Source organism: Lepus europaeus, chromosome 12 (assembly GCF_033115175.1).
Source record: "Lepus europaeus isolate LE1 chromosome 12, mLepTim1.pri, whole genome shotgun sequence".
NCBI classification, from domain to species: domain Eukaryota; kingdom Metazoa; phylum Chordata; class Mammalia; order Lagomorpha; family Leporidae; genus Lepus; species Lepus europaeus.
This window is the reverse complement of record NC_084838.1, coordinates 10,743,953-10,767,952: the sequence shown is the minus strand read 5'-3', so window position 1 is coordinate 10,767,952 and position 24,000 is coordinate 10,743,953. Positions and strand designations below refer to the sequence as shown.

The 24,000-nt window shown below is 53.5% G+C and overlaps 1 protein-coding gene across 4 annotated transcripts in view; it reads left to right on the top strand.

Annotated features, from left to right (window-relative positions):
• The window catches only part of RABGAP1 (RAB GTPase activating protein 1), a 188,919-nt gene extending 167,396 nt beyond the window's left edge, over positions 1-21,523 (top strand). For all 4 annotated transcript variants that reach the window (XM_062207601.1, XM_062207597.1, XM_062207598.1 and 1 more), the window contains 7 exons: positions 8,672-8,764; positions 9,144-9,254; positions 15,865-15,969; positions 16,714-16,797; positions 17,244-17,315; positions 19,188-19,385; positions 20,008-21,523. In XM_062207601.1, the coding sequence (XP_062063585.1) occupies positions 8,672-8,764; positions 9,144-9,254; positions 15,865-15,969; positions 16,714-16,797; positions 17,244-17,315; positions 19,188-19,385; positions 20,008-20,130 (786 nt within the window). In that variant the 3' untranslated portion in view covers positions 20,131-21,523. The remainder of the gene's footprint in view (positions 1-8,671; positions 8,765-9,143; positions 9,255-15,864; positions 15,970-16,713; positions 16,798-17,243; positions 17,316-19,187; positions 19,386-20,007) is intronic.
• Positions 21,524-24,000: the final 2,477 nt, after the last annotated feature.

Genomic DNA, 24,000 nt, shown 5'->3' with positions numbered 1-24,000 from the left:
GTGTAAATACTGCGGTTGAATGAGTGGACGAGTAAATATGCTCGCTGAGGCTCTGTTTTCCAGGGAAGAGTTAACATGGATTTGGGCACGGCTTAAAACAGCTGGAGCCAGAGATTTTAGCCTTTGGGTTCTCCTTAGGCTGTAACACTCCCACAATGTACATGGACGTTTTGCCTCCACGGTCCAGATGGCAGGTCTCTTACGTTTTTTTCTCTTGCCTGTGCTGTCCATGAGTTAGGCTGACAGGCCGCCTTCAGTGTGTCTGCACAGCACATGTAGTGTGTGCTTGCACTGCGACTCCTTCCAGACCTGGAGAAGTTCTCACGATTCCCCCTATTCACATATAATTTCAGAGAAGAAAGTGAATTTTTTTAAAAATTCACTGACAGAATGGAACACCTGCTGATTAAGCAGAACATAAAAGAATATGGTTTTGTTTTTCCTGCCAAATGAGATCATGGTGTGTAGAATTCTGTTGTCCTCTGGCAGGGAGATGAGACAGCATTTAAGCACATTTTTGGCAAGATGATAACTCACCAGTTCAGAACCAAGAAGCATTGCTGCAGCACGTTGATAGCCCTGCGTGCATTCTGTGGCCTGCGTGGGGCGGGAATGCGTTGGCCGACACAGATAGCGCACGTGGTTAGCCATGGTTTGGGAGTCCCCTCTAGGCATAGATCAGAGGGTTCATGATAGGTGAATGGCATGGAAACTCATTTTTGAACTTTCTGGTGTCAGGTGTACAGGGAAGCTTTGGCTCTGCACCTATTGAAATCCTATTCTGTAATTTTTTAATTGTTTTTAAATCGTGGTTTGGTTTGCCCAGTTGTGCTTTCCGCCTGAGCTGGGCATTGGCTGTACTGTGCCTCACGTGCCAGTCTAGGAATAGCTGCCTCGTGACACTTAACATGAGACTGTAATTTCCAGTATTTGTACAGTTTTTACAGGCATCTTTTTTCTTCCTCACAGAACCCGTAAAGTGTGTAGGGAAAATAAAGTGTGGGATCTGAGGCCCAGGGTAGTCAGATACTTGCTGGACAGTGACAGGAGCCCGCTGGAAATCAGGCCTACTGACTTTACTTTTCCAGTGCTTTCTGCTCCATTCCACTGCATCTTCTCATTGTAGAAGTGCAACAGGAAGTGAATTTGGTGTGGTAGTATCTGAAACGGCCACAAGGTGGGGTGTTGCTGCAGGTCTTGTTCTCTGCCTGTGGGTCTTCCTTTCCTCCGTGCGTCTCATGCTGTACTTGTCTGTACTTCCTGCTCTCTGCTTCTGTCTTTTCCCAGGCCTTTTACTTCTCCCCTTCTCTCTTTCTGTTTAAAGGGAGCTTATTATGGGACTAAAGTAACTTATTTCTTAAGAAGTTTAGATCCTCTGTTCTTCATCTAAAATTTAATGTCGTACATCACAGCTCATTAGCCTTCCATTGAGTTTCTTCCCCTTAGGAGGCAGTGACCTCGGATATGTCCTTTCTTCCAGGAGATCACAGACAGTCCTGGGAGCTTCACGGCCCTATCACACGCTCAGCCGTGACGAGTGTAGTCTTCAGAGGTGGGAAAATGAAAAGCCCATATTTTAACATTTTCAGCTCAAGAAATATGACAGGGATACTGTCTGTATAGGGATTTTTCTTGAGAACCAGTCAGATATGTGAGGCTTGTTTAGAAGAATAAATTATGTTATAAGAGATGGCACAATGAGTTTCCTACTTCAATCTTGAAGACTTAACCCTTTTGGTAGAGAGCCCTGCCTAAGGGTATTTCTGAACCATCACTTCATTGGAACTTTTTTTTTTTTTGACAGGCAGAGTGGACAGTGAGAGAGAGAGACAGAGAGAAAGGTCTTCCTTTGCCATTGGTTCACCCTCCAATGGCCGCCGCGGCCAACGTGCTGCGGCTGGCGCACTGCGCTGATCCGAAGGCAGGAGCCAGGTGCTTCTCCTGGTCTCCCATGCGGGTGCAGGGCCCAAGCACTTGGGCCATCCTCCACTGCACTCCCGGGCCATAGCAGAGAGCTGGACTGGAAGAGGAGCAACCGGGACAGAAACCGGCGCCCCGACCGGGACTAGAACCCGGGGTGCCGGCGCCGCAAGGTGGAGGATTAGCCTGTTGAGCCACGGCGCCGGCCCTGGAACTTGTTATTTTAAACATAAGCTGAATGTGCTAGTCCTCAGACTACCTATAAGAAAATATATCATCAGGGCCAGTGCTGTGGCAAAGCGCCTTAAGCCACCAACTACAAAATCAGCAGCCCACAGAGGTGCCGGTTCAGTTGCCAGCTGTTCCACTTCTGATCCAGCTCCCTGCTAATGGCCTGGGAAACCAGCGGAAGGTGGTCCAGATGCTTGGGCTTCTGGCTCCTGGCTTCAGCCTGCCCCAGCCCTGGCTTATGTTTTAAGAGAACAAATTGTCCAATGTCTCTGCATTGTCTCTAGTTCAAGGTTTCTCCCCTCGTCCCTTCAAAAACCACATTTAAACAGAACAAGGATTGAATTTCAAATTTGATCTTCAAGGGCAAAAATACCTCTGCATGCAGAACTGTCATTTTCAAAACCTTCTGATGGGAGTCGGCTACCAGTGGGTGTGATTCAGAGCCCTGAGGCGGAATCCACAGCTTCCCTTGCTTCCTGAATTCAATTAGAATGTTATTTTTGTAAGTAAGAAAGAAAACGAAACTTGGACTTTTTCAAGAGTGAGGACTGTGTGTCCATTCATCACGTATTTTCCTGTTTCCCATAGGACAGGCATTTTGAGTGTCACAGTGAACAAGATCCTGCCCTCAGGGAGTTTGCCGACTGAGATCCAAATCCCTCTTCTACCGCTAACGCCTGGGAGCACCACACAGAGCAGTGCTCACCTGCTGCATGAATAAAGGCCCCCACTGCGTCGTTAGTGGCTTAGAAGGAGGGTCCTTGTCAGCTTTTGTTCACCATCTCTCTTGAGTTCCACTACATTCTGGGCACTGCGCTGAGCACTGGCATGCGGCGGTGTGAGCAAACAGATGCGACCTGGTTCTCGGTAGGAAGACACAGAATGAAGAAGGCGCCTTAGTACTTGAACACTTGGATAGGTGCCAAGGGTGCATTGATCTGATGCTGTGTGAAGACAGAATGGAAAGCCCTGAGTTGACAGGAGATGGGAGCGTGAGGGAAGTGGTGTTGCAGGTCTGATCTGAAAGTGGAATGCGTGACCCAGCCTGGCATCGGTGTCCACTTTGGTTGCGATTGCCATTCAGAAGAATGGTCACTTCAGGGACGAGATCCTTTCTCATTAATTTAGCGAGCTTTTCTGGGTACTCCCTACGTGCATGGGCAGGGACAGCCATTAGTGAGAACCAGCTCCAGCTTTGAGTAGACAATGGTAAAGTGATAGGCAGGCTGAGGGGTTGAGCCTCATAAGCAGGCTTGAAGCTTACTTCGATGGCTTGTGCCCCAGCCCCCCATTCAGGCCTCCAGGATCTGTGCCTCAGAGGCAGCCTGACCTAGTTGGTTCTGCTATACAGGTGCCCCAAATCCAAAAGTATACATCAACTGTGAACCCAGCCCAAGCTGTGGTGGTTTTATTTCTTGTGTGTTTGAGGTGGGACTTGAGGGTGAACTGTTCAAGGGAAGGAGGAAAGAGAGACTGAGAACTGAGCCTGAAGAATTCTGGCTGGCGCCACGGCTCAATAGGCTAATCCTCCGCCTACGGCGCCTACACACCAGGTTCTAGTCCCAGTCGGAGCGCCGGATTCTGTCCCAGTCACTCCTCTTCTAGTCCAGCTCTCTGCTGTGGCCCGGGAGTACAGTGGACGATGGCCAAAGTGCTTGGGCCCTGCACTTACATGGGAGACCAGGAGAAGCACCTGGCTCCTGGTTTTGGATCAGCGTGGTGCACCGGCCACAGCGGCCATTGGAGGGTGAACCAATGGTAAAGGAAGTCCTTTCTCTCTGTGTCTCTCTCACTGTCCACTCTGCCTGTCAAAAAAAAAAAAAAAAGGAAGATTTGAGCTGTTAAAGACAACACCAGGGGCCAGCAGCGTGGCGCAGCAGGTTGAGTTGCGGCCTGCAGCACTGGCATCCCATATGAGCACCAGTTCAAGTCCCAGCTGCTCCACTTCTTATCCGCTTTCCCTGCCAATCCACCTGGGAAAGCAGGGGAGGGTGGCCCAACTGCATGGGCCCCTGCACCCATGTAGGAGTCCTGGAAGAAACTCCGGGCTCCTAGCTCAGCCCCGCCCTTTGCAGCCATTTGGAGAGTTAACCAGTGGGTGGAAAATCTCTCTCTCTCTCTGTTTCTCTCCTCTCTCTGTAAATAAAAGATAAAATAAATAAAAGATAAATCTCATCTGATCGTGAGGAGAAAAAAGAATTACTTTAAAAACCATCTCAGTGCACTTTTTATAAATATTTATTTATTTATTTATTTATTTGAAAGGCGGTTGATGAGGGAGGGAGCCAGCACTGTGGCATAGTAGGTGGAGCCACCATCTGCAGTGCCAACATTCCATGTGGGTGCTGGTTCGAGTCCTGACTGCTCTACATTTTTTTTTTTTTTTTTTTTTTTTTTGACAGGCAGAGTGGATAGAGAGACAGAGAGGAAGGTCTTCCTTTTTGCCATTGGTTCACCCTCCAGTGGCTGCTGCGGCCAGCGCATCTCGCTGGTCTCCCATGCGGGTACGGGGCCCAAGGACTTGGGCCATCCTCCACTGCCTTCCCGGGCCATAGCAGAGGGCTGGCCTGGAAGAGGGACAACCGGGATAGAATCCGGCACCCCAACTGGGACTAGAACCCGGTGTGCCGGCACCTCAAGGCGGAGGATTAGCCTGTTAAGCCACGGCGCCGACCTCTACTTACTTCTGATCCAGCTTTATGCTGTGGCCTGGGAAGGCAGTGGAAGATGGCCCAGGTCCTTGGGCCCCAGCACCCATGTGGGAGACCCAGAAGACATTCCTAGCTCCTGGCTTCAGATCGGCACAGCTCTGGCTGTTGTGGCCATCTGGGGAGTGAACCGACAGATAGGAGACCTCTCTCTGCCTCTGCCTCTCTGAAACTGCCTTTAATAAAATAAATAAATATTAAAAAGAAGAAGAAGAGGGAGAAGCAGAGAGCGAGCTTCCATCTGCTGGTTTGCTCCCCAAATGGCTACAATGGCCAGGGCTGGACCAGGCCAAAGCCACGAATCAGGAACTTCATCAGGATCTCCCATGTTAATGCAGGGGCCCAAACAATTGTGCCATCCTCCCCTGCTTTCCCAGGCATGTTAGCAGAGAGCTGAATTAGAAGTAGAATAGCTGGGACTTGAACCGGTGGCATGTGGATGCTGGTGCTGCAGGAGGTAGGTTAACCCACTGCACCACAGTGCCAGCCCGTCAGCACATTCCCAATTTTTTTTTTTTTTTTTGACAGGCAGAGTGGACAGTGAGAGAGAGAGAGAGAGAGAGAAAGGTCTTCCTTTTGCCATTGGTTCACCCTCCAATGGCCGCCGCGGCTGGCGCGCTGCGGCCGGCGCACCATGCTGATCCGATGGCAGGAGCCAGGTGCTTATCCTGGTCTCCCAGGGGGTGCAGGGCCCAAGCACTTGGGCCATCCTCCACTGCACTCCCTGGCCACAGCAGAGAGCTGGCCTGGAAGAGGGGCAACCGGGACAGAATCCGGTGCCCCGAGCGGGACTAGAACCCGGTGTGCCGGCGCCGCAAGGTGGAGGATTATCCCAGTGAGCCGCGGCGCCGGTCCACATTCCCAATTTTAAACACAATGATCAGTGCAGAGAACATGGAAAACACAGGAAAAGCAAAAAGAACTGCCTGGGGTTGGGCTTTGTGGCTCTGTGGCTTAAGCTGCTGCTTGGGATGCCAATTCCCATGTGAGAATGCCTGATTCAAGTCCAAGTTCTTCTGCTGCTTATCCAGTTTCCTGCTATTGCATATCTGGACGACAGCAGATGGTGATGGTCCAAGTGCTTGGGCCCTGGCATCCACATGGGAGACCCAAATGGAATCCTGGCTCCTGGCTTCAGCCTGGCCTGCTATTTGTGGGCATTTGGGGAAAGAAAAGGCATATGAAAAATCAATATCCCTCCCTCCCTCCCTCCCTCCCTCCCTCTCTCTCTCTCTCTCTCTCTCTCTGTGTGTGTGTGTCCCCCTGCCTTTCAAGTAATAAATCTTAAGAGGGGTGGGGGTGCTCATACGCTGTCACGTAAGTCCAGGAAGCAGAGAGTGCACGTGTAAGGTTTGGCATCGCCCAGTGCTCCTCCCTGTGAGCTCCGGTTACAGTGCTGGGTAAGAACGCACCCCTTTGTGTGAGAATGGAGCAGTCAGTTGTAGTCAGGCATAATGAGATGTAGAATAAGCTGTTTTTGTAATTAGCCCTTTAAAATGTAAGCTTATGAGGAAAAAAGTTAATTCTTGCTTGTCCCAGCTTGAGAATGAAAGTGGGAGAGCCCTGAAGATTGCTGAAGATGCTTTACAGGGTTGGTGCTCAGAGGGCTGCCCGCGGCTGCCCTCTGCTTGTTTGCCGGACTGCAGAGAACCCTGGGAGGAAGTGTGTGCTGCCCACGAGCCTCATTCATTCTTGGTTTCTCTGCTATTGATCTTTTAGATTGTTTATAAATTCGACATTTGATCTAGATGCTTGCCTGTGAATCACTTAGGTGCGTGATGAACGTTCACCCCGCCGTTGGCTGTGAACCGCAGATTGGAGTCAAGTATCACTCTGCAAGCTCGCGACCTCGCCCCACGTGTGTAGTGGACATCCTTATAGACCGAAGCCAGGGCAAATCTACAAACATCCCAACTCGGATTAAGGTGTCCACGGTCAGTGGGAGAGGAGCCCCAGGCAGGATGAGAGAGATGAGGGGCAGAGAACAGAGCAGGGGCACGAGGTGCTGGCACAGGCTGCGGCGGACAGTCCTGTCCCATCCCCCTGGCCGGTCTCAGTTTCTTCTATGTACAATAGGGAAGTTGGGCAGAAGCAGCTCGGACGGTCCTAGTTACCTGGAGCTCTGCGCTGCTGCTGATGGAAGCTCTGAGGAGGAGTCCTCATCGGCTTCAGAGTCATTCTTCTAAAATTGCACATTTTCCTCTTGCAGCTCATAATTTAAATATGTGATTTAGAAAACACCATGGGGAGTAGGTTAGCAGGTGAGAAGAAGGAATCTGACAAAAGAGAGTTGCATCTTGGAAGTGTGCCCTGGTGGTGCTTCACGTTGAGGGCCAGCTAGTGAAGAGGGGTCGTCCTGCCAGGAGAGGAAGGGAGCAAGGGCTTCCTAGAGGAGGAGTGGGCTGTCACATCACAGCATGACGCGCACGGAGTTCTGAAGGACAGCTGGGGACAGGTGAGACCGGTGAAGTGCAAAGGGAGTCCCTGGCGGCCTGCACAAGGCTTCTGTCCCAAGAGCAGTCAGCAGCCTAGAGGGATTGAGGAGGCAGAGGCCGTGCAGCAGGGGAGATGAAAGACGCAGGCGTGGGGTTGGTACGGAGAGGCTGGAGGGGAAGAGGCGGCAGTGTGATGGGTAAATGAGGATCTAAGTGGAGTAGTCAGGAGAGCTGTGTTTTCAATTTTAAAAATATTTTTTATTTGAAAGGCAGAAGAGAATTACCAGTCTGGTGGCTCACTCCCCATAGGCCCTCAGTAGCCAAGGCTGAGTCTGGCCGAAGCCAGAAGCCCAGAACTCAGTCTGAGTCTCCCACATGGGTGGCAGGGACCAGGAACTTGAGCCTTCACATGGTGCCTCCCAGGGTGTGAATAGCAGGAAGATGGAGTCCAAGCTGAGCTGAGATTGGAATCCAGTCACTCCCATATGGGATGGACGATTGATTGGTTGATTTAAAAGAGAGGGAGAGACAGATCTTCCATCCCAGATGACCTAACTTGCCACAGCTGGGCCAGGCCGGAGCCAGGAGTTGCTTCCGGATCTCCCACGTGGATAGCAGGGGCCAAGCGCTTGGGCCATCCTCCATTACTTTTCCCAGACCATCGGCAGGGAGCTGGATTGGAAGTGGAGCAGCTGGAACACGACCCAGAGCCCATACGGGATGCCAGGATTGCAGGCGGCGGCTTTTCCTATTTTATGTCATAAAGCCGCCTCTGCACCCCCACTCCGGGCTCTTAATCACTGTACCAAATGCCCACCCTGAGCTCTGTGTTTTTAAGGGCAGATAGAATTCTGCTCATGTGAAAGTGGCACAGAAGGAGCTGGTAGCGAGGAAAGAGGGTAGAGCCTGGGCCAATAGTGAGGTGGCTGTGTGTGCTTTGGATGGAATCCAACTGCCTGGTTTCAGATCCCAGGTTCGCTGGTACCTTGTTGAATGATTTTGGCTAGAGTATCTGACATCCCTATCCCTTAAGTGGCCTGTCACCTGAGGATGATAATAACTCCTGTGGGAGCTGTTGCTTCCTGTTGCTGGGGACCAACAGGACCCAGAACTCAGGGAGGAGAGGCCGTCGGTAGGGCATTCATTTGAGCACTGATGGTAGAAAACCTCACTTAGGGAACTAATAAGACTGAAAAGCCCCTGGACAAAACTGTTATTGGGGCAAAAATTGGGGTCCTGGTCTTTTACCCTACACTTAACGATTTCCCTCCAAACGTAGGAAGTATGACTTGCATGGCACCTGGGCTGCCCAGGCCAGAGGAAGTCTTGAGCTTCCATCTGATAACTTCGTAATCTGTACTGTGCTTTATCCTGCAGATTAGTCAGAAGAAACTGAAAAAATTCGAGAAAGAATATCACACCATGCGGGAGCAGCAGGCCCAGCAAGAGGACCCCATCGAGCGATTCGAGGTTCGGTGCCTGTGGCCTGGAGGACATGGGGGGAGTGCTTGTAACTCACTTTGCTGAGTTCTTTTTAAAACCCAGTTCTACTGTTTCTAGCTTCAAGTGTCAGTTTGAGTTCGAAATAAGTCAGCAAGATCTGCTTTGCTTCACACCAGCCACCTGGCTTGTTACAGCTCAGTGGCCTCTCCTCACGTTAGCTGCTTGACCAGGCCACTTGAAGTGGTGAAGTATTTCTTGATAGAGCTGGGAAGGATGGAATTGCTGACTTAGAACCACATCAGGACTGGCCACGTCACTTATGCGTTCCACAGGGCTTAGAAATTGACTTTGAGTCTGTTGTTTCCATCCTCTGTCTGCCTCTGACCGGTTTCCATGTGCCCTTCAGAGGGAGAATAGGCGTCTGCAGGAAGCTAACATGCGGCTGGAACAGGAAAATGATGACCTAGCCCACGAGCTGGTGACCAGCAAGATCGCCCTGCGGAAGGACCTGGATAACGTAAGTCTGACGGGAAGTGCACACGAGACACAGGCTTCCCCTGTGTGCGCTGGCGCCCTCGCGTGTCCTCGTGAGTTCTGGCTGCCTCCCAAGGTGCCCTCTGAGTGGCCACCTAGCCGGTCACTATGGCTTCCCTCCTTTCCTTTGCGGATGACCTGTGAACTCTGGAAGCCTCGGGACCACCTTCTTCTGTCATTGTGCACACTGTCCTCGAGTTCCTTTCCCAAACCTTGGTTGATGGAGGAACTTTTGGCTGATTCTTTTTATTTTATTTTTTTAAGGTTTATTTATTTTGAAAAGCAGAGTTAGAGACAAATCGATCTTCATCCGCTGGTTCACTCCCCAGGTAGTCTGCAGCAGCCAGTGCTGAGCCAGGCCAAAGCCAGAGCTTCATCCAGGTCCCCTGTGTGGGTGGCAGGGGCCCAAGCACTGGGGCCCCTTCCACTGCCTTTCCCAAGCCATTCATTAGCAGGGAACTGGAGCAGAAGTGGAGCAGCCAGGCTGATTCTTTTGCTGTAACAATTGGAAATTACAGTTTACTGAACTTCCCCCCTAAGAGGACATCAAATTCTATACGTTTCGTGCCTTTTGGGTAAGCATTGCCGATTGGAATATAGCTCACACGCTGGGCAGCTGTCATTTCTTAGTAGTTTCTATTGACTGAGGTTCCATTTCTCTCTGCTCCTCTTCATCTCAAGACTTCTGAGTGGTGGCTTTCCTGGTTGAGCACTTTTCTATTTTCTGTTCTACAAGCTTCCCTTAGAGGGAGTGTCGTCTCTCATTCATGATTTAGATTAGGAGCTGGCAAACATTTGTAAATATTTGTCTCTGTTGCTATTATACGCCATTGGCACAGAAGCAGCAGGCGCAAAATGTAAACAGTGAACGTGACTGTATTCCAGGAGGACTTCGTTTATAAAAATAGGTGGTGGGCTGGGCTGGACCCATGGAAAGTGTAATTTGCCAGTTCCCTACAGGCTCCTGGGATTGCTTTTCTGCTTGTTGGTTCCCAAGGTTCCAGTGATAGGTTCAGGCTTTGGGGAGTTCACAGGGATCTCCTACTACATAGATGGAACTCTAGGGGCCACATCTTGCTGTTCACCAAATGAGTATGAAGGTTTATGTATCGGTCCATTTCTTTGCTTTCCTTAGACTCTCAGAGGTAGAAAATATGTTCTTTCATTCGGCTCGTACAGGTGGGAAGTCTGCATTCATCAGGTATTCAAAGTGGTTCACATGCGAGATAGAGAAAGGAGATAGAACACTGACCAGTTCTTATTCCCGATCCTTAGAAACATAATAGTGAAGCAGAGAACTTCGGGCTGACTTGCATTTTCTACTTGGACATTGTATAAGATGTGGACAGTAGAATTGTCTACGGCACAGGGCACAGTGAGAATGGCTTGACTGGTTGTACTGTGAGAGGCACCAGCAGTGGTGGTGGTTCCCTCTGGTTGTCACCTACAAATACCTGCATCTAACTGGGAAGGCTACTTTTCCAGGTTTTTTTTTTTTTTTTTTAAAAGATTGTAGTTATTTGTCTGAGAGGTAGAGTTACAGACGGGGAGAGGGGGACACAGAGAAAGGTCTTCCACCTGCTAGTTCACTCCTCCAATGGCCGCAATGGCCAGAACTGGGCTGAACTGAAGCCAAGAGCCAGGAGCTTCTTCCGAGTCTCCCACATGCGTGCAGGGGCCCAAGTGCTTGGACCAGCTTTTGATGCTTTCCCAGGCCATAGCAGAGAGCTGCATCAGAAGAGGAACAGCTGGGACTCGAACCGTGCTCATGTGGGATGCTAGTGCCGAAGGCGGAGGTTTAGCCTACTGCACCACAATCCAGTTTGTTTTTGAAAGATTTATTTTATTTATTTGAAAGGTAGAGCAAGAGAAAGGGAGATTTTTTTTCATCTGCTGGTTCACTGCCTAAATGGCCACAAGGGCCAAGACTGGATAAGGCCAAAGCCAGAAACTCCATCCACGTCTCCCATGTGGGTAGCAGGGGCCCAAGCAGTTGGGCTGTTGTTTGCTGCTTTCCCAGATGCATTAGCAGGGAGCGGGATCAGAAGCAGAGCAGCTGGGACTTGAACCAGCACTCTGATTCCGGATACGGGGGTCGCGAGCAGTGGCGTAACCTGTGGTGCCGCAGAGCTGGCTGCTTTGTTCCAATTTCTGCAGGTAAATGACCATGTCTCAGTCACAGAACCTGAGCTCTCCCTGCCTTCGCTGCCTTCCACTTAGAGCCGCTCTCATCAGGCCGTATCCTCTCTCCACGTAGAAACGCTGTTCTCCCCGTGTTCAGTCCTGTCTGCCTAGTGAGTGGAGAAGCCAGGGACTGCCTGACGCCAGCAGGGACTCAGCACATTCAGGACCAGGGAGCTCAGGGCTCAAGCCTCATGGGGTCCAGTCTCAGGGGTCTGTCATTCATTAATGCAGGAGAACTGTGTTGCCTCAGTTTTCTCATCAGTAAAATGGGGGTCGTAACTGTCAGTCCTACAACACAGGCAGTTCTGAGCACCCGCTCGGCCTTTGCCCATTGAAGGCCGGGCAGATTTTGTCCTGCTCACTTCAGGCCCCGGTCCACGTCCCCGCGTCCCCCTGCTTTGTTGTGAGTCTTTACTGAAGATCAGCCAGTGAGGGCCTGTGGATCTCAGGTCTCAGTGTGGCCTCGGGAGGACGTTCTTCCTCCCCACGCTTCCCTTCCTGCGTTCCGGAGAGCAGCTCCTGCACCTCTCGGTGTCCCCAGTGGATCTGTCCCTGATCTCCCTCCTGGGCTGCTGCTTTTGCTGGGTTCACCCTGCAGATGTGGAGAGTCCCAGGCCAGCCGTGGCCCCGGGGCAGCCCTGTCCAGCGTTTCCTCTGGGTTCACCCTACAGATGTGGAGAGTCCCAGGCCAGCCGTGGCCCCGGGGCAGCCCTGTCCAGCGTCTCCTCTGGGTTCACCCTACAGATGTGGAGAGTTCCAGGCGAGCCGTGGCCCCGGGGCAGCCCTGTCCAGCGTCTTCTCCGGGACTGGCACAGTGACTGGGCCAACACTGGTACTGAGGGGATGCGCGAGGGGCCACGGCGTGGGGCAGTGTGGCCTGAGAGGCGGGGAGCTTGCCTGGGAGCCCGTCTGCCCACGTGCTGGTTTTGTGACCTTGGGATTGCTAAACTTGCCCTATTAAGTGGCCTTGGCCTTCTGACTCAAGAGTCGGTTGACTCCACGGGTGGGTCTACTCTGGGTCTGTATGGCTTTCCTAACGCCACAGTGAAACTTTCTTGGTTGTGTAGCTTTGTAGCCTTCAGATGCGGTCATGTGAGTCCTCCGGCTTTGTTGTGGTTTTTCAGAATCACTTGGCTATGTATTAGGCTCAGCTTGATCATTGCTCGGGGCGTGAGGAAAGTGTCCTGGGATTCTGCACTGGGAGTCACTGGCTCTCCAGAGGGGTCTGGAAGAAACAGACATCTGAAGAGCAATTGAGCCTTGCAGGCCACACACGAGTTACTGTTTTTACCAGAGGTTTTTTTCAGTTTCAGTGTTTCTGAGTTTTCAGTTTGCAAGAATTGCACAATTTAATCTATTGGGAATAATATTGCTTTTTAAATTTCATTTTCCAATTTATTGCTAGTCTCTAGAAATACAAGTAATTGTTGTGTCCTTTTTATATCCCGTGACCTTGCTAATCTCACCTAGAGTTTCTGCTCACTAGGGAATTTCCACGTCACGGTCATGTCATCACCAACTCACTTCCTCTCCTTGCGTCACTCCAGTCACTGGGATTACATTTCCTAATGAAGGTTTTACTCTTACTAAGTCTTTTTATATTTGTAGGGAAGACTTGTCTGGAGTTTTCTTTAATGTATTTGTCTGGCTTTGCCATCAGGATAATGACGACCTCACAAAATGAACTGTGCCCTATTCCTTTCCTCTTTTCTTAAGGATTTTGCATAGAATTGGTCCCTGATTAAATCTTTAATTCCTTAGTGAAGTCCTGCAGGCCTGGGATTTTCTTTGCTGGAAACCATTTGGGAATTCAATTTATTTGTAGATAATGAATCTATATAAATTGTCTAATTCTGCACGCACCTGTTGTTATTGTTTGTGTCTTTGAAGTAATATAGCCGTTTCATCTTAGTTATCAAATGTATTATTTTTAAAATGCTGATATTTCTTCATTTTCATGTAGGGTCTGTAGAGATGTCCCTTGTTTTTATTTCTCATAGGAGTGATTTGTATAATTTCCCCTTTTTTGCTAATCCATTTAGCTAGAAGTTTATCAGGTATGCTGATCCTTTCAAAAGCCAGCTTTTGGTTTCATTGATTTTTCTGTGTATTTTGTTTCATTGATTTCTGCTTTTTATTATTTCCCCCTTTCCTTGGGCTTAATCTGTTCCCTTTCTAGCTTCTTAAAGAGGAAGCTTGCGTAACTGATGGTGGACCTTTTCTCAGTTGGGCTCTGGAAGCTGTTAGGTCGCCGTGTGTGAGTGCTGTTTCAGCCTCACCTCCACAGTGAATGTGGGCTTTCTTCTCACTCAGGGCCTCTCTGACCTATCCTAGCTCGTCAGCAGTGTTGTTTAGTGACCCCCCCTCCGGAATGCTGTTGTTTCGTTCTGTTGTGATCAGAGAGCACAGCCTGGCTGATCTTAACCTTTGTCGATCTGTTGTTGCTCAGTGTGCGGCTCGCCACGTGGTCCACGTGCACTGAACAGTGTCCCATGGTAACACTGGAGTGTTCTGTGTTCTGTGCTGGGCCAGCCTGGCACCTGCTGAACACAGTGGCAGTCTGAATCTGTTTGTTATTTATTTCCTTCTCCTTTCAGTTATGTTGGGTTTCGTTTCACATAATTTGAATTTCTGCCTTTTAAGATTTACTTTCTTTTTTGAAAGAGTTACAGAGAGGGAGAGACTGGGGGTTGGAGGGAGTCTTCCATCTGCTGGCTCACTCCCCAAATGGCTGCAGCAGCTGGGCTAGGCCGTGCCCTGGTCTCATGGGTAATACGGGCACAGGCACTTGGGCCATCTTCTGCCTTCTTCCCAGGGCACTAGCAGGGAGCTGGATCGGAAGTAGAGTAGCCAGGACAAGAACTGGAGCCCATATGGGACGCTGGCACCACGGGCGGCAGCCTAACCCACAACACCACAACAGTAGCCCCGAATTTCTGCCTTCTCAATGAAGTGACTTTTCTATCCTTACGAAAGGTCCCTCACTGTCCCTGGGGCTCGTCATTGTTCTGAGAGCTGTCTGACCTGATGTCTGCAGCTGTCCCACCTGGCATGGCACCTCATGGTGTCTACATTTCCATCCTTGGGCTGTTTGGGTCTAAGGGGAGTTTCTCTCCTGTCTGTGCTCTTGGAGCTAACTGGGCATCGACATGATTCCAGCGCCTCTGTCCCCTCAGCCTCCAGCTCTCAGCCTCCCTGGCCCCTCGAGACCGCCATGCGCCCCGGGAACGCAGGCAGAAGGCAGTGACAGCACTCATCTGGCTGGCTGCTTTGAATCCCAGGACCCACAGTTCTGTGCTGACTGATTTCTGTGTCTAGAACAGCCTCATATTTTGTCTGGTCTTCTGTTTGCGGTGGGAGGACAGACACAGTCTCTTCCTAAAGTGTACGACAGCGAGCGGAAGCCTGGGCTTCTGCTTGCTCTCCCAACGTCCCGTCCCAGCGCCTGCGTAAGTATTCACACGGTGCTGGGGCAGCCAGCAGGGGATGTGGAAGTCCCCAGCTCTGGGTCAGCCTCCAGCTCTGCTGCCCACATTATGCAGGTTTGGGGAGGTCACTTCCCCAGCTGACAACCCTGTAGACCGGGGGGAAGGGTAAGGCAGGCAGACGGCTGGGTGGGGAGGAGCGGGTCAGCAGTGTGAGTATTCATGGTTGTCTGACGATGAGTCAAGGAGAGAAGCGGAGTGTGGCCCGTGCTCCAGAGCCGTGCTCAGCAGGTGAGGGCGTCGGCTCTCCCGCGTGAGCAAAGCAGCATCTCACAGAATGTCACTTCCCGTGCTGTTTTCTCCTCGTCTCCCTTCCCGTGACTCGTTTGGGTTTGAGCTGGAGGAGGAGATGAGAAGCTACTCTTGGATGGAGAGGGCTCATTCTGGGATGCCGCTTGATTGCGTGTGTGTGCAGTTGGCCAGCAGTCGACGGCCTTTTGCATTGCTTAGCAGGTCAGGCGTTCTCCACGTAAGGTCCCAGCTTTGTTCCTTTCCAGAACATGTGAGAGGGAGTGCAGAAGGCTGCCGGGCTCAGCACTGCACCCCAGCTGCTGAACCTCAGGGACACCACTCGCACCACCAGGGCAGGCTGTGTGTCAGACACAGGCCGTTACTAACGGTGGGCAGCCTTCCGCAGCTGTCTCTGGATTCCTGCCGCTGCGTCGAATGTTCTTCCTGGCTCACCCCCCCCCCCCCCCCCGAAGTGCCCGAAGCTGACGGGCTTCCTGGCACGTCAGAGAGCGGTGAACGTTGAGGCTGCAGGCCGAGCCCTCGCCGCCCTCTGCTCCCGTGTGCGGGGACCGTGCGTGAGCGTGCATTTCCCCGCCTGGTCCCAGCCGCCCCCGCACATTACAGGGGGGCTTGTCCCAGGTCCCGCGAGCGTTGCGAGTGCCCATCTTCGTGACGACACGTCCGATGTTTCAGGCCGAGGAAAAGGCAGACGCGCTGAACAAGGAGCTGCTGATGACCAAGCAGAAGCTGATTGATGCGGAGGAGGAGAAGAGGCGGCTGGAAGAGGAGTCTGCTCAGGTGAAGGCGCCTGCCCCCCACTGGCCCTGTGTCCCGAAAACGCTGGGGACGGGTGGCTTCGTGTTGGCGCTGGAGAGCTGAGAGAGTCAGCTGCAGTCTGTGCAGAGGCCTTTCTGGCCGCTCTGTAAGCCCAGGAGGACACAGCAGGCCCTGGCCCGTGCTTACCTGGGGCAGGAGAGCCCAGCGCACCAACATCTGAGGGTCAGGGCCGAGGGTCGCTGTCCCCCGGGCAGAACACAACGCTAGGTGAGGTCTGTCTCGGCCTCACGGCACGCGAGCTGGAAGCCTCGTGCTGAGCTACACAGACCTGCAGTCACAGGGAGGGTTTTCGGCGTGGTGTGCCATGGCCCTCCCGGTTCCAGGCCTGGTGTGCCATGGCCCTCCCGGCTGGAGTGCCCTCCCGGGCGTGGGTGGGACTGGCTGCGCTGGGGAGACGAAGTGCCTTCCCCACACGCCAGGGGTGCTGAGACCACCGTTTGCTCCCGAGCTCTGTGGTCTGTGGTCTGGTTTGCACCGCAGCCTCAGCTGCGTTCACTGGCGGAGAACTTCCACGGAGAAACGCGTCCCAAATGGAGTCTGCTGTTTGGGGTCATCTGGCTGTCCTCGCCAGCCCCTGGCGTCAGGAACAGGGCATGGGTGCTCGGGCGTGCAGGAGGGGATGAAGCGGAGCCCCCCGCCCTGAGCGGCGAGGCACAGAGCTTCCTCTTGCCCTAAGATAGCCGCTTCTGCTTTTCCTTCGCTCAGCTGAAAGAGATGTGCCGCCGGGAGCTGGACAAGGCCGAATCGGAGATCAGAAAGAACAGCTCCATCATCGGCGACTACAAGCAGGTGGGTCCCCTCCCAGCCCAGCAGCTGCCCCGCTCATTCCTGATGCTGGCCCCGCCCCCAGCTTGGTTGACAGGTGACTTCATTTGCCCTGAGCTGTGACTTCAGTGTGCCCTGTCTGGGGACGTGGCTGTGGGGGAAGAGCAGTGTTTGTTGAGTGCCTGCCTGGGCCCAGCGTGGGACAGGCGCTGATCTGCAGTGCACAGCATGCTTGGGACAGCACCGAGGACCTGGCTGCCGTGCCTGTGCTGGCTGGTGTCACTGACTGCTGCTTGTTCCTCTGCACCAGGACCCTGGGGGTGGCACCTGGAGGCTCTGGGGATATCAGGGCAGTGGGCACGGCTGCCCCACCTCGCGCACTCCGCTCGCTGCTGTGGAGTCTACCCAGAGCCCAGATCACGCACATGGTTACGTGCCTCAGACGAGTGGTTTTACGTTGTGTTCTGTAGATTTGTTCCCAGTTGAGTGAGAGACTGGAGAAGCAGCAGACGGCTAATAAAGTGGAAATTGAGAGACTCCGGGTAAGTCTCCCTTTACCAAATACGTTCTATGCCCCAGCTCCTCTTAGGGCTGTACTCGTCATGCCAACTGTGGGAGGGGACGGTTGATTTCCAAAGTGAGAAAAGCTGAGGGGCCCTGCCGAGGCGACTGCCCGGAGCTGAGTGGGTGACTGACGGCGACGCTGTGGCTGCCGCCCGGGAGAACGCGAGGCCACAGGCAAGCCTGCACGCTGGACGCTTCTCCCCGCCCTCCGACGCGGAGCTCATCTCTTCGCTGAGGGCCAAGCGCAGTTAGGACTGTTTCATGGTCCAGTGCCAGTGTGGGGCTGTTACGTGTGTGCTGTAAGCTATACTACACCTGTGTTAGAATACCAGTCAAATCCCAAGATGAGTGATTTAAGAAAAAACCAGACTCTCCAGCATATTCCCAGCTCAGTGCACGGGAGCTGGGCACTGCTCTGCACAGAGCGTCCTGCCTGGAGCAGAGGGACCCGACCCTAGGACCCCAAGCATCTGCTCCTTGGAAACACTGCGTCGCTTTATTCTCAAACTAACAGTGAGGATGCCTGCGCCCAGCATAGGAGCGCGAGTGTCCTGTCCACCTTGGGCTCCCGACTCCAGCTTCCTGCTCATGCGGGCCCTGGGGGCAGTGGTGATGGCTCAGGTCAGGGGTTCCTGCATGCATGGGGCGATCCGCACTGAGTTCCTGGATCCTGGCTGTTGCCTGGCCGGGTCCCTGCTCCTGGGGGCGTCTGAGGGATGAACCAGCACATGGGAGAAACACTGATGGGTCAGTCTGTATCTATCTATCTATCTATCTATCTATCTATCTATCTATCTATCTATCTATCTATAGAGAGGGGTATATCTACCCATATCTACCCCCCTCTCTCTCCTCTCAGGTAGAAAGCTAGGTGACTGAAACTTTACCAACATTCTTGCATAAAATTTGGAAAATAAGAGGAAAACCCTTAAATCTCATTACCTAAAGATAATATCACCATTATTAACATTGTAGTGTGTATTATTATTTAGGGTTTTGTTTGTTTCATATTTACATTTGTGGAATTGGGACATTTTATAATTGATGCCTTTTTGTGGTTAGGTGGCAGCTGTTTCTTTAAGAGACATAAAATGTGTCTTACGGGACATCTCATTTTAATAAAATACAATGTGTATTTGTGACTTTTCTATACTTTTATCTTCAACTTTCATTCTCCCATGTTATGATTCTCAAAATTACTTCCATGTATAAACAGCAATTTTTTTCAAATATTCATTCATTCATTCATTCATTTATTTATTTGAAAGGCAGAGAGAAAAAGGTCAGTCTTCCATCACTGGTTCACTCTCCAAATGGCTACAATGGCCAGGACTAGGCCAGGCTAAAGCCAGGACCCAGGAACTTCATCCAGGTCTGCCAAAGGGGTACAGGGACATAGGCACTGGGGCCATCTTCCACTGCTGTGCCAGGCCATCAGCAGGGAGCTGGATTGGAAATGGAGCAGCTGGGATTTGAACTGGTGTCCGTATGGGATGCAGGTGTTGCAGGCAGGGCTTAGTGTGCTGCATCACAACACAGATGCCAGCACAGTAGTTGTAATTGCCCCCAGTGGTTGGCTAGTTTATTCCTATCTTGAGCTGTGCAGTGAAATCCTTGTCCCTAAACCTGTGTTGGCCGTACCTGGTCCCTCATTCCTCGGCCTGAGGTCACGGAGTCCGCGACGCTGCACCGCCTCTGGCACGGAGTGCAGGAGCGGCTGCGGCAGCCCGCGGAGCCAGCACCACCTTTCCGAACCTCAGCGCTCAGCAGAGCCCGCATCTCCCCAGGGACGTGCCCGCGCCACCGTGCAGGCCCGTCCCTGGCTCCTCACACCTGACCTCTCCTTTCAGCAAAAAGTGGACGACTGTGAGCGCTGCCGGGAGCTCTTCAGCAAGGAGGGCCGTGTGAGGGGCCTGAGCTCAGCCCAGGAGGTCACAGACGAGGACATGGACGAGGAGAAGGAGCTGCTCAAGAACCAGCTGCGGGAGATGGAGCTGGAACTGGCCCAGACCAAGCTGCAGCTGGTGGAGGCAGAGTGTAAGATCCAGGTAACCAGGGGCCCGGGGTTCTGAGCCCCTCCAGTTCGTTCGTTCTTAACCAGTGGATGTCTAAACAGCAGCCGGGGTTTAGACTCTGTCATATGGAGAGTTCCCCACAAAGCTTGGATTCTTTTTGGTGGAACAAAGAACACAGGCTCTGAGTCTCAGCTGCACGCCTGGGCTCTTGCGCTCTCCACGTGCAGCCCCTCAGCGTCAGGGGCGATCACGAGAGGCTCCGTGTTGCGCGAGGACAAGGTAAGACTACACGGGACAGGCACGGCACAGTCAGTGATGGGGGCGCCATGCAGAGCCTCAGGAAGCTCCTGGCACGGAGTAGGTGCCACAGACGTGGACCCAGCACCTTGCCTGCCCTGCCACTGTTAGGACTTCATGGATTTTTACGTGGTCTGCCTGTTGTAGGCAGTGGACAGGAGCGGGGCCTAGTAAGGAGGCTGTATGAACAGTTTAGGCAAGAAATGAGGTCGTGGCCAGGAGAGCTCCCACGCCTTTCTCTGCCGACGTAAGACGGGGGACTTCCAGAGCCCTCCCAGCAGCTGAACCCGGGAAGGTGGTGGTGGCGGCCGCAGCCCTGGGGCCGACATCCTCATGGACGCTGTTCTCCCTCCTGCAGGACCTGGAGCACCACTTGGGCCTTGCCCTCAGCGAGGTTCAGGCAGCCAAGAAGACGTGGTTCAACCGGACACTGAGCTCGATAAAGACAGCCACGGGGGTCCAGGGGAAAGAGACCTGCTGAGCTGCCACCAGACACCTTCAGAAAACACCTTTGGTTGCCTTCTTTGGCCAGATGTGTGATTCTGTGACATGTCCCAGGACCGGAACGCACTTAAGTCAGACCCACAGACGCGCTTTGGTAGGTCACTGGCCCAGCGCTCCCGGAGCAGGCAGCCTGTGGGCACGGCTCTCCTCACTACTGACGCTGACGCACCTGCTCGCCCAGCCGGTGCCCTGCGAACACACGGCTCCCAGGCCTCTTCCCTCACCAGCCTAAAGGCTGAGGGGACGCTACCAGAGTGTGGGGTCCTTCTGTGTGTTGGGTTTTTCTTTCCCCTAAACCTTTCATTTTTTTAAAAAATAAAATATACATACTATATATATATACATATATATATATATATATCGGGGGTGGGGGAGATGGGGATCAGAAATCCCCATCATTCCTCCCTGCTTCGGTGCCAGCGCGGCCCCCAGGTGGACTTGGAGAAGCACTGTGTTTGCGACAGGAGGGTCTCACCGCCATGGAAGCTCAGCTTCTGTTCAGCTTTGATGCACAGGTTTGGGTTTGGCATTATTCACGTCTGATCAATTCTATGCAACTCATAGTTTCTGTTAATTTTTTTAGGATTAGTTGCCAAAATGATTTACAAGCCTGGGCGCTGGGTGGTGACTCGACCGACTGCGAGGCAGGATTAATCACAACATGGACAGAGCTTACCTTGTGTCATGTGTCATGTGTCCATACATGTATCAGATCTTTCCCAGTGCCCCATGCAGTGTTCAGATCCCAGATGGAGACCGCTCATCTGTACAACGGAATTATGTGACGTGCGCACTTGATTTCACTCGAGGGTTGTTGGCCCCGTGCACTCCTTCACGCCGTCAGTGAAGAACTCCCTCACTCCAGGCTTCCTAGTGTGGCTGTGTGTGTGTGTGAGTGTGAGCGTGTGTGTGTGTGTGTGAGGGAGGCCCGGCTGTGTGTGGACCTCCGCGTTCGGACGTGCTGCAGTCTCACTTCTGAGAAGGCTGGGGTGGACGTTCGGCGCCTTTAGAAGAGTTGAGAGGCGTCATTTCCACAGTGGCAGGTGACGGCTGTGCTCTGTGACTGGCGACAAGAGGCACCGGCTTGTACATAGACACGTGGGTGGTTTTCCATCTCTTTCCTGCTGACCACACTAACGCTTACCAAGGTCATGTGTGTTGAGGGAGGCAGCAAGTGCACCCCCCCCAGGCCTCCCCTGTGCCGCTTGCTGTGTCTGTCTTGTTCAGTTACTGGGTGCGTGGACGTTGTGCTAGGGTAGTTTCAGTGTGTCAACCTTAACAACTGAAATATAAACAAGTAAAACTGTATTACTATTTCTTTTGTTGGTTTTATTTTAACAGCACATTCATTAAATATTTTGGTACAAACAGCACTGCGTTGTAAAACCCATTTGTATCATTATGTGCTTCTGCGCCCACCCCAGCCTCTTCCTCGCAGGGCAGCCGACGACCCCTCTTGGGTGAGGGGCTGAGGGTCTGTGGCCGCAGGGTGAGGAGTGGATGCCTCTACTTCCTGTCAGACTCCGCCCAACCCCGAGACAGTCTTGCAGGCCCTGTGGACACTGGCATCGTGGAGTGGCCCGCGACGTGTGTTTCTTCTGGGAGCCCAGGTTCTCAGACGTGTGCGTGTGGTGAAGCAGTGATCAGCGGGCCTGGTGCGAGTCCGGGAGGCAGAATGCTTGGGTCTGTCTGCCACCCGCACTGGAGACCCAGATGTGTTTCCGGGCTCCTGGCATCCTGACTTGCGGGCATTTATGAGGTGAATCAGCAGGTAAAGGACCTTTCTTTCTCTCTGTCTTGCAAATAAAGTTTAAAAAAAAAAAGGCAAAAGCATCTCGCCAGGCAGATAGGAGATGGATGCCAGGGTCACAGCATGCCTGTGCAGGGTGGTGCAGAGAACGCCAGGCACAGTGGACCAGGTCTTTAAGAATCACTTATCTGAAAGGCACAGTTAACAGAGCAAGGGCCAGGGCTGGGCCAGGCCAAAGCCAGGAGCCCAAGCACCTGGCCATCTGTTGCAAAGCGGGGAGCTGGCCTGGGAGTAGAGCATCCCAGGTGGCCCGCTCTGCCCCGGCCTTCTCGTGGTCGCTCTCCCACATCCCTGCACCATAGGGAGGAGGCTCCCAGGCGCCACCATCTGTTTCCCATGTGCCTGCCCTTCGAATGGAAGCAGGCCAGGATGCAGACCATGGCTTTGTGCCCATAAGAAAGGAACGTGGTGAGTGGGCCCTGAACCCTCAACCCTCACTGGCCCGAGGCCGGGGGGACCACTGTGGCCAGCCTGCTCTTCCTGCTCCAGCCTCAAGGGCCCAGAACCGCAGACGCACCAAACGTAGGTGCAGTGGCGGAGAGGCGAGAGGCAGGCTCAAGGCGGTGATTCACACATGGAGTGAAGGTCTGGGGAAAGCCCCAGAGGGTAGGGGAGCCAGCCGGGGGGGGGGGGGGGGGCTCTCCACCCATCCCACGGGAAGACAGACTGGAAGGGAGCAAAGCCAGAGCAAGACAACGGGAATGGAGTGATGGCAGAGGGCAGGCGTCAGGGCTGGTGGTCAAAGGCTGCCTTGGTATGGCCTGCTCGGGGGTTCTGAATTTCAACACCACTGCCATAGGGATGACACCTGTGCTGTGGGGTGCACGCCACACCCCTCAAGGGCAGAGCCGCCCCTGGCCGAGCACCATTGCCCTAGCGTGTATGCTGAAGCTGGGAGGGGCACGTGCACACTGCGCGAGAGCTAGCAGCTAGCAGGAGGGGGGAGGCAGGGGAAGGGCCTGTAGAGTGAGGGCGGGCCCAGGAAGGGCGCCAGGTCGGCAGCCCAGGCGGTGGGAGGAGGGGCAGAGCCGTCAACTGTAGGGCTTGAGCCTGGCTGTGACAGGCAGCGGCCGACCAAGGCGAGCGCTCGGTGAGAACCGTGGCAGGCGGCAGCGTAGTTGGTGCTGGGACTCACGGATTCTGGTCCTAACCTTGGGCACCTTTAGGGCTGCTCACAGGCCCGTGGGAACGCGTGACCACACGACCAGGGGCTGCCGGCCTGACCTGAAGTCGCCACATCTGTTCTCACTGCCAGGTTCTAGTGGCTGAGCTGAGCGCTGAGAGAAGGAAAGTCCGCAGGAATTAAGGATAGGCCTGGAGCGCCGCCGCCACTCCCCAGCTGACCCACAGCCCCACGCGGGGGCCCCTCGTGGCCTGAGTCACTTCACTGCTCAGGGACGTGTCCGGTTCTGGTGCTGGGAGCTAATCATCTTCCGAGATCCACCTGCAGGGTGATGAGGACGGGGGTGGGGACAGAGAGGACCGACCTGGACCCAGTGAACGCGGGCTCGCTCCCTAAGGACCCTCCTCCCAGTGCCTGGGTGAGGAAGCAAGGGCCCGGGGGGAGCTGGTCTCGGGCACAGAGCTGGGGATGCTAACTTCTAGGAGCAGCCGGGCGGCGGCAGGGGGTGGGAGTGGACTGTGAGCTTACGTGGGGCTCTCACTCACCTTCCCACGCTGCTTCCCTCGTCTGCACTGGGCCAGTGCTTGCGCCACAGCCGTCTCCTGGGCTCCCAGGAATCGCCGGGACACGCTGAGAGTTAAGTGGGCTGTTCCCGGTTTGACAAGTGAGGCAGGAAGGCCTCCACCTCCACCCTCTCCCCCACTTCTGCCTCAGGAGCCTGTCTGCTGTGGGCCGAGCACCGTGCCAGTCACAGACGAGACAGCCTGGCCCGTCCTGAAGCCCAGGAAGCAGGCAGACCCGGGCGAGCAGGAGCAGGAGCAGCAGGGGCTGGGCTGGGCTGGCCGGGCCTTGAGCGCTCAGGGAGAGGCCGGGCCCGAGCCTCGCAGGAAGCAGCCGGTTCACAGTGGCACTCA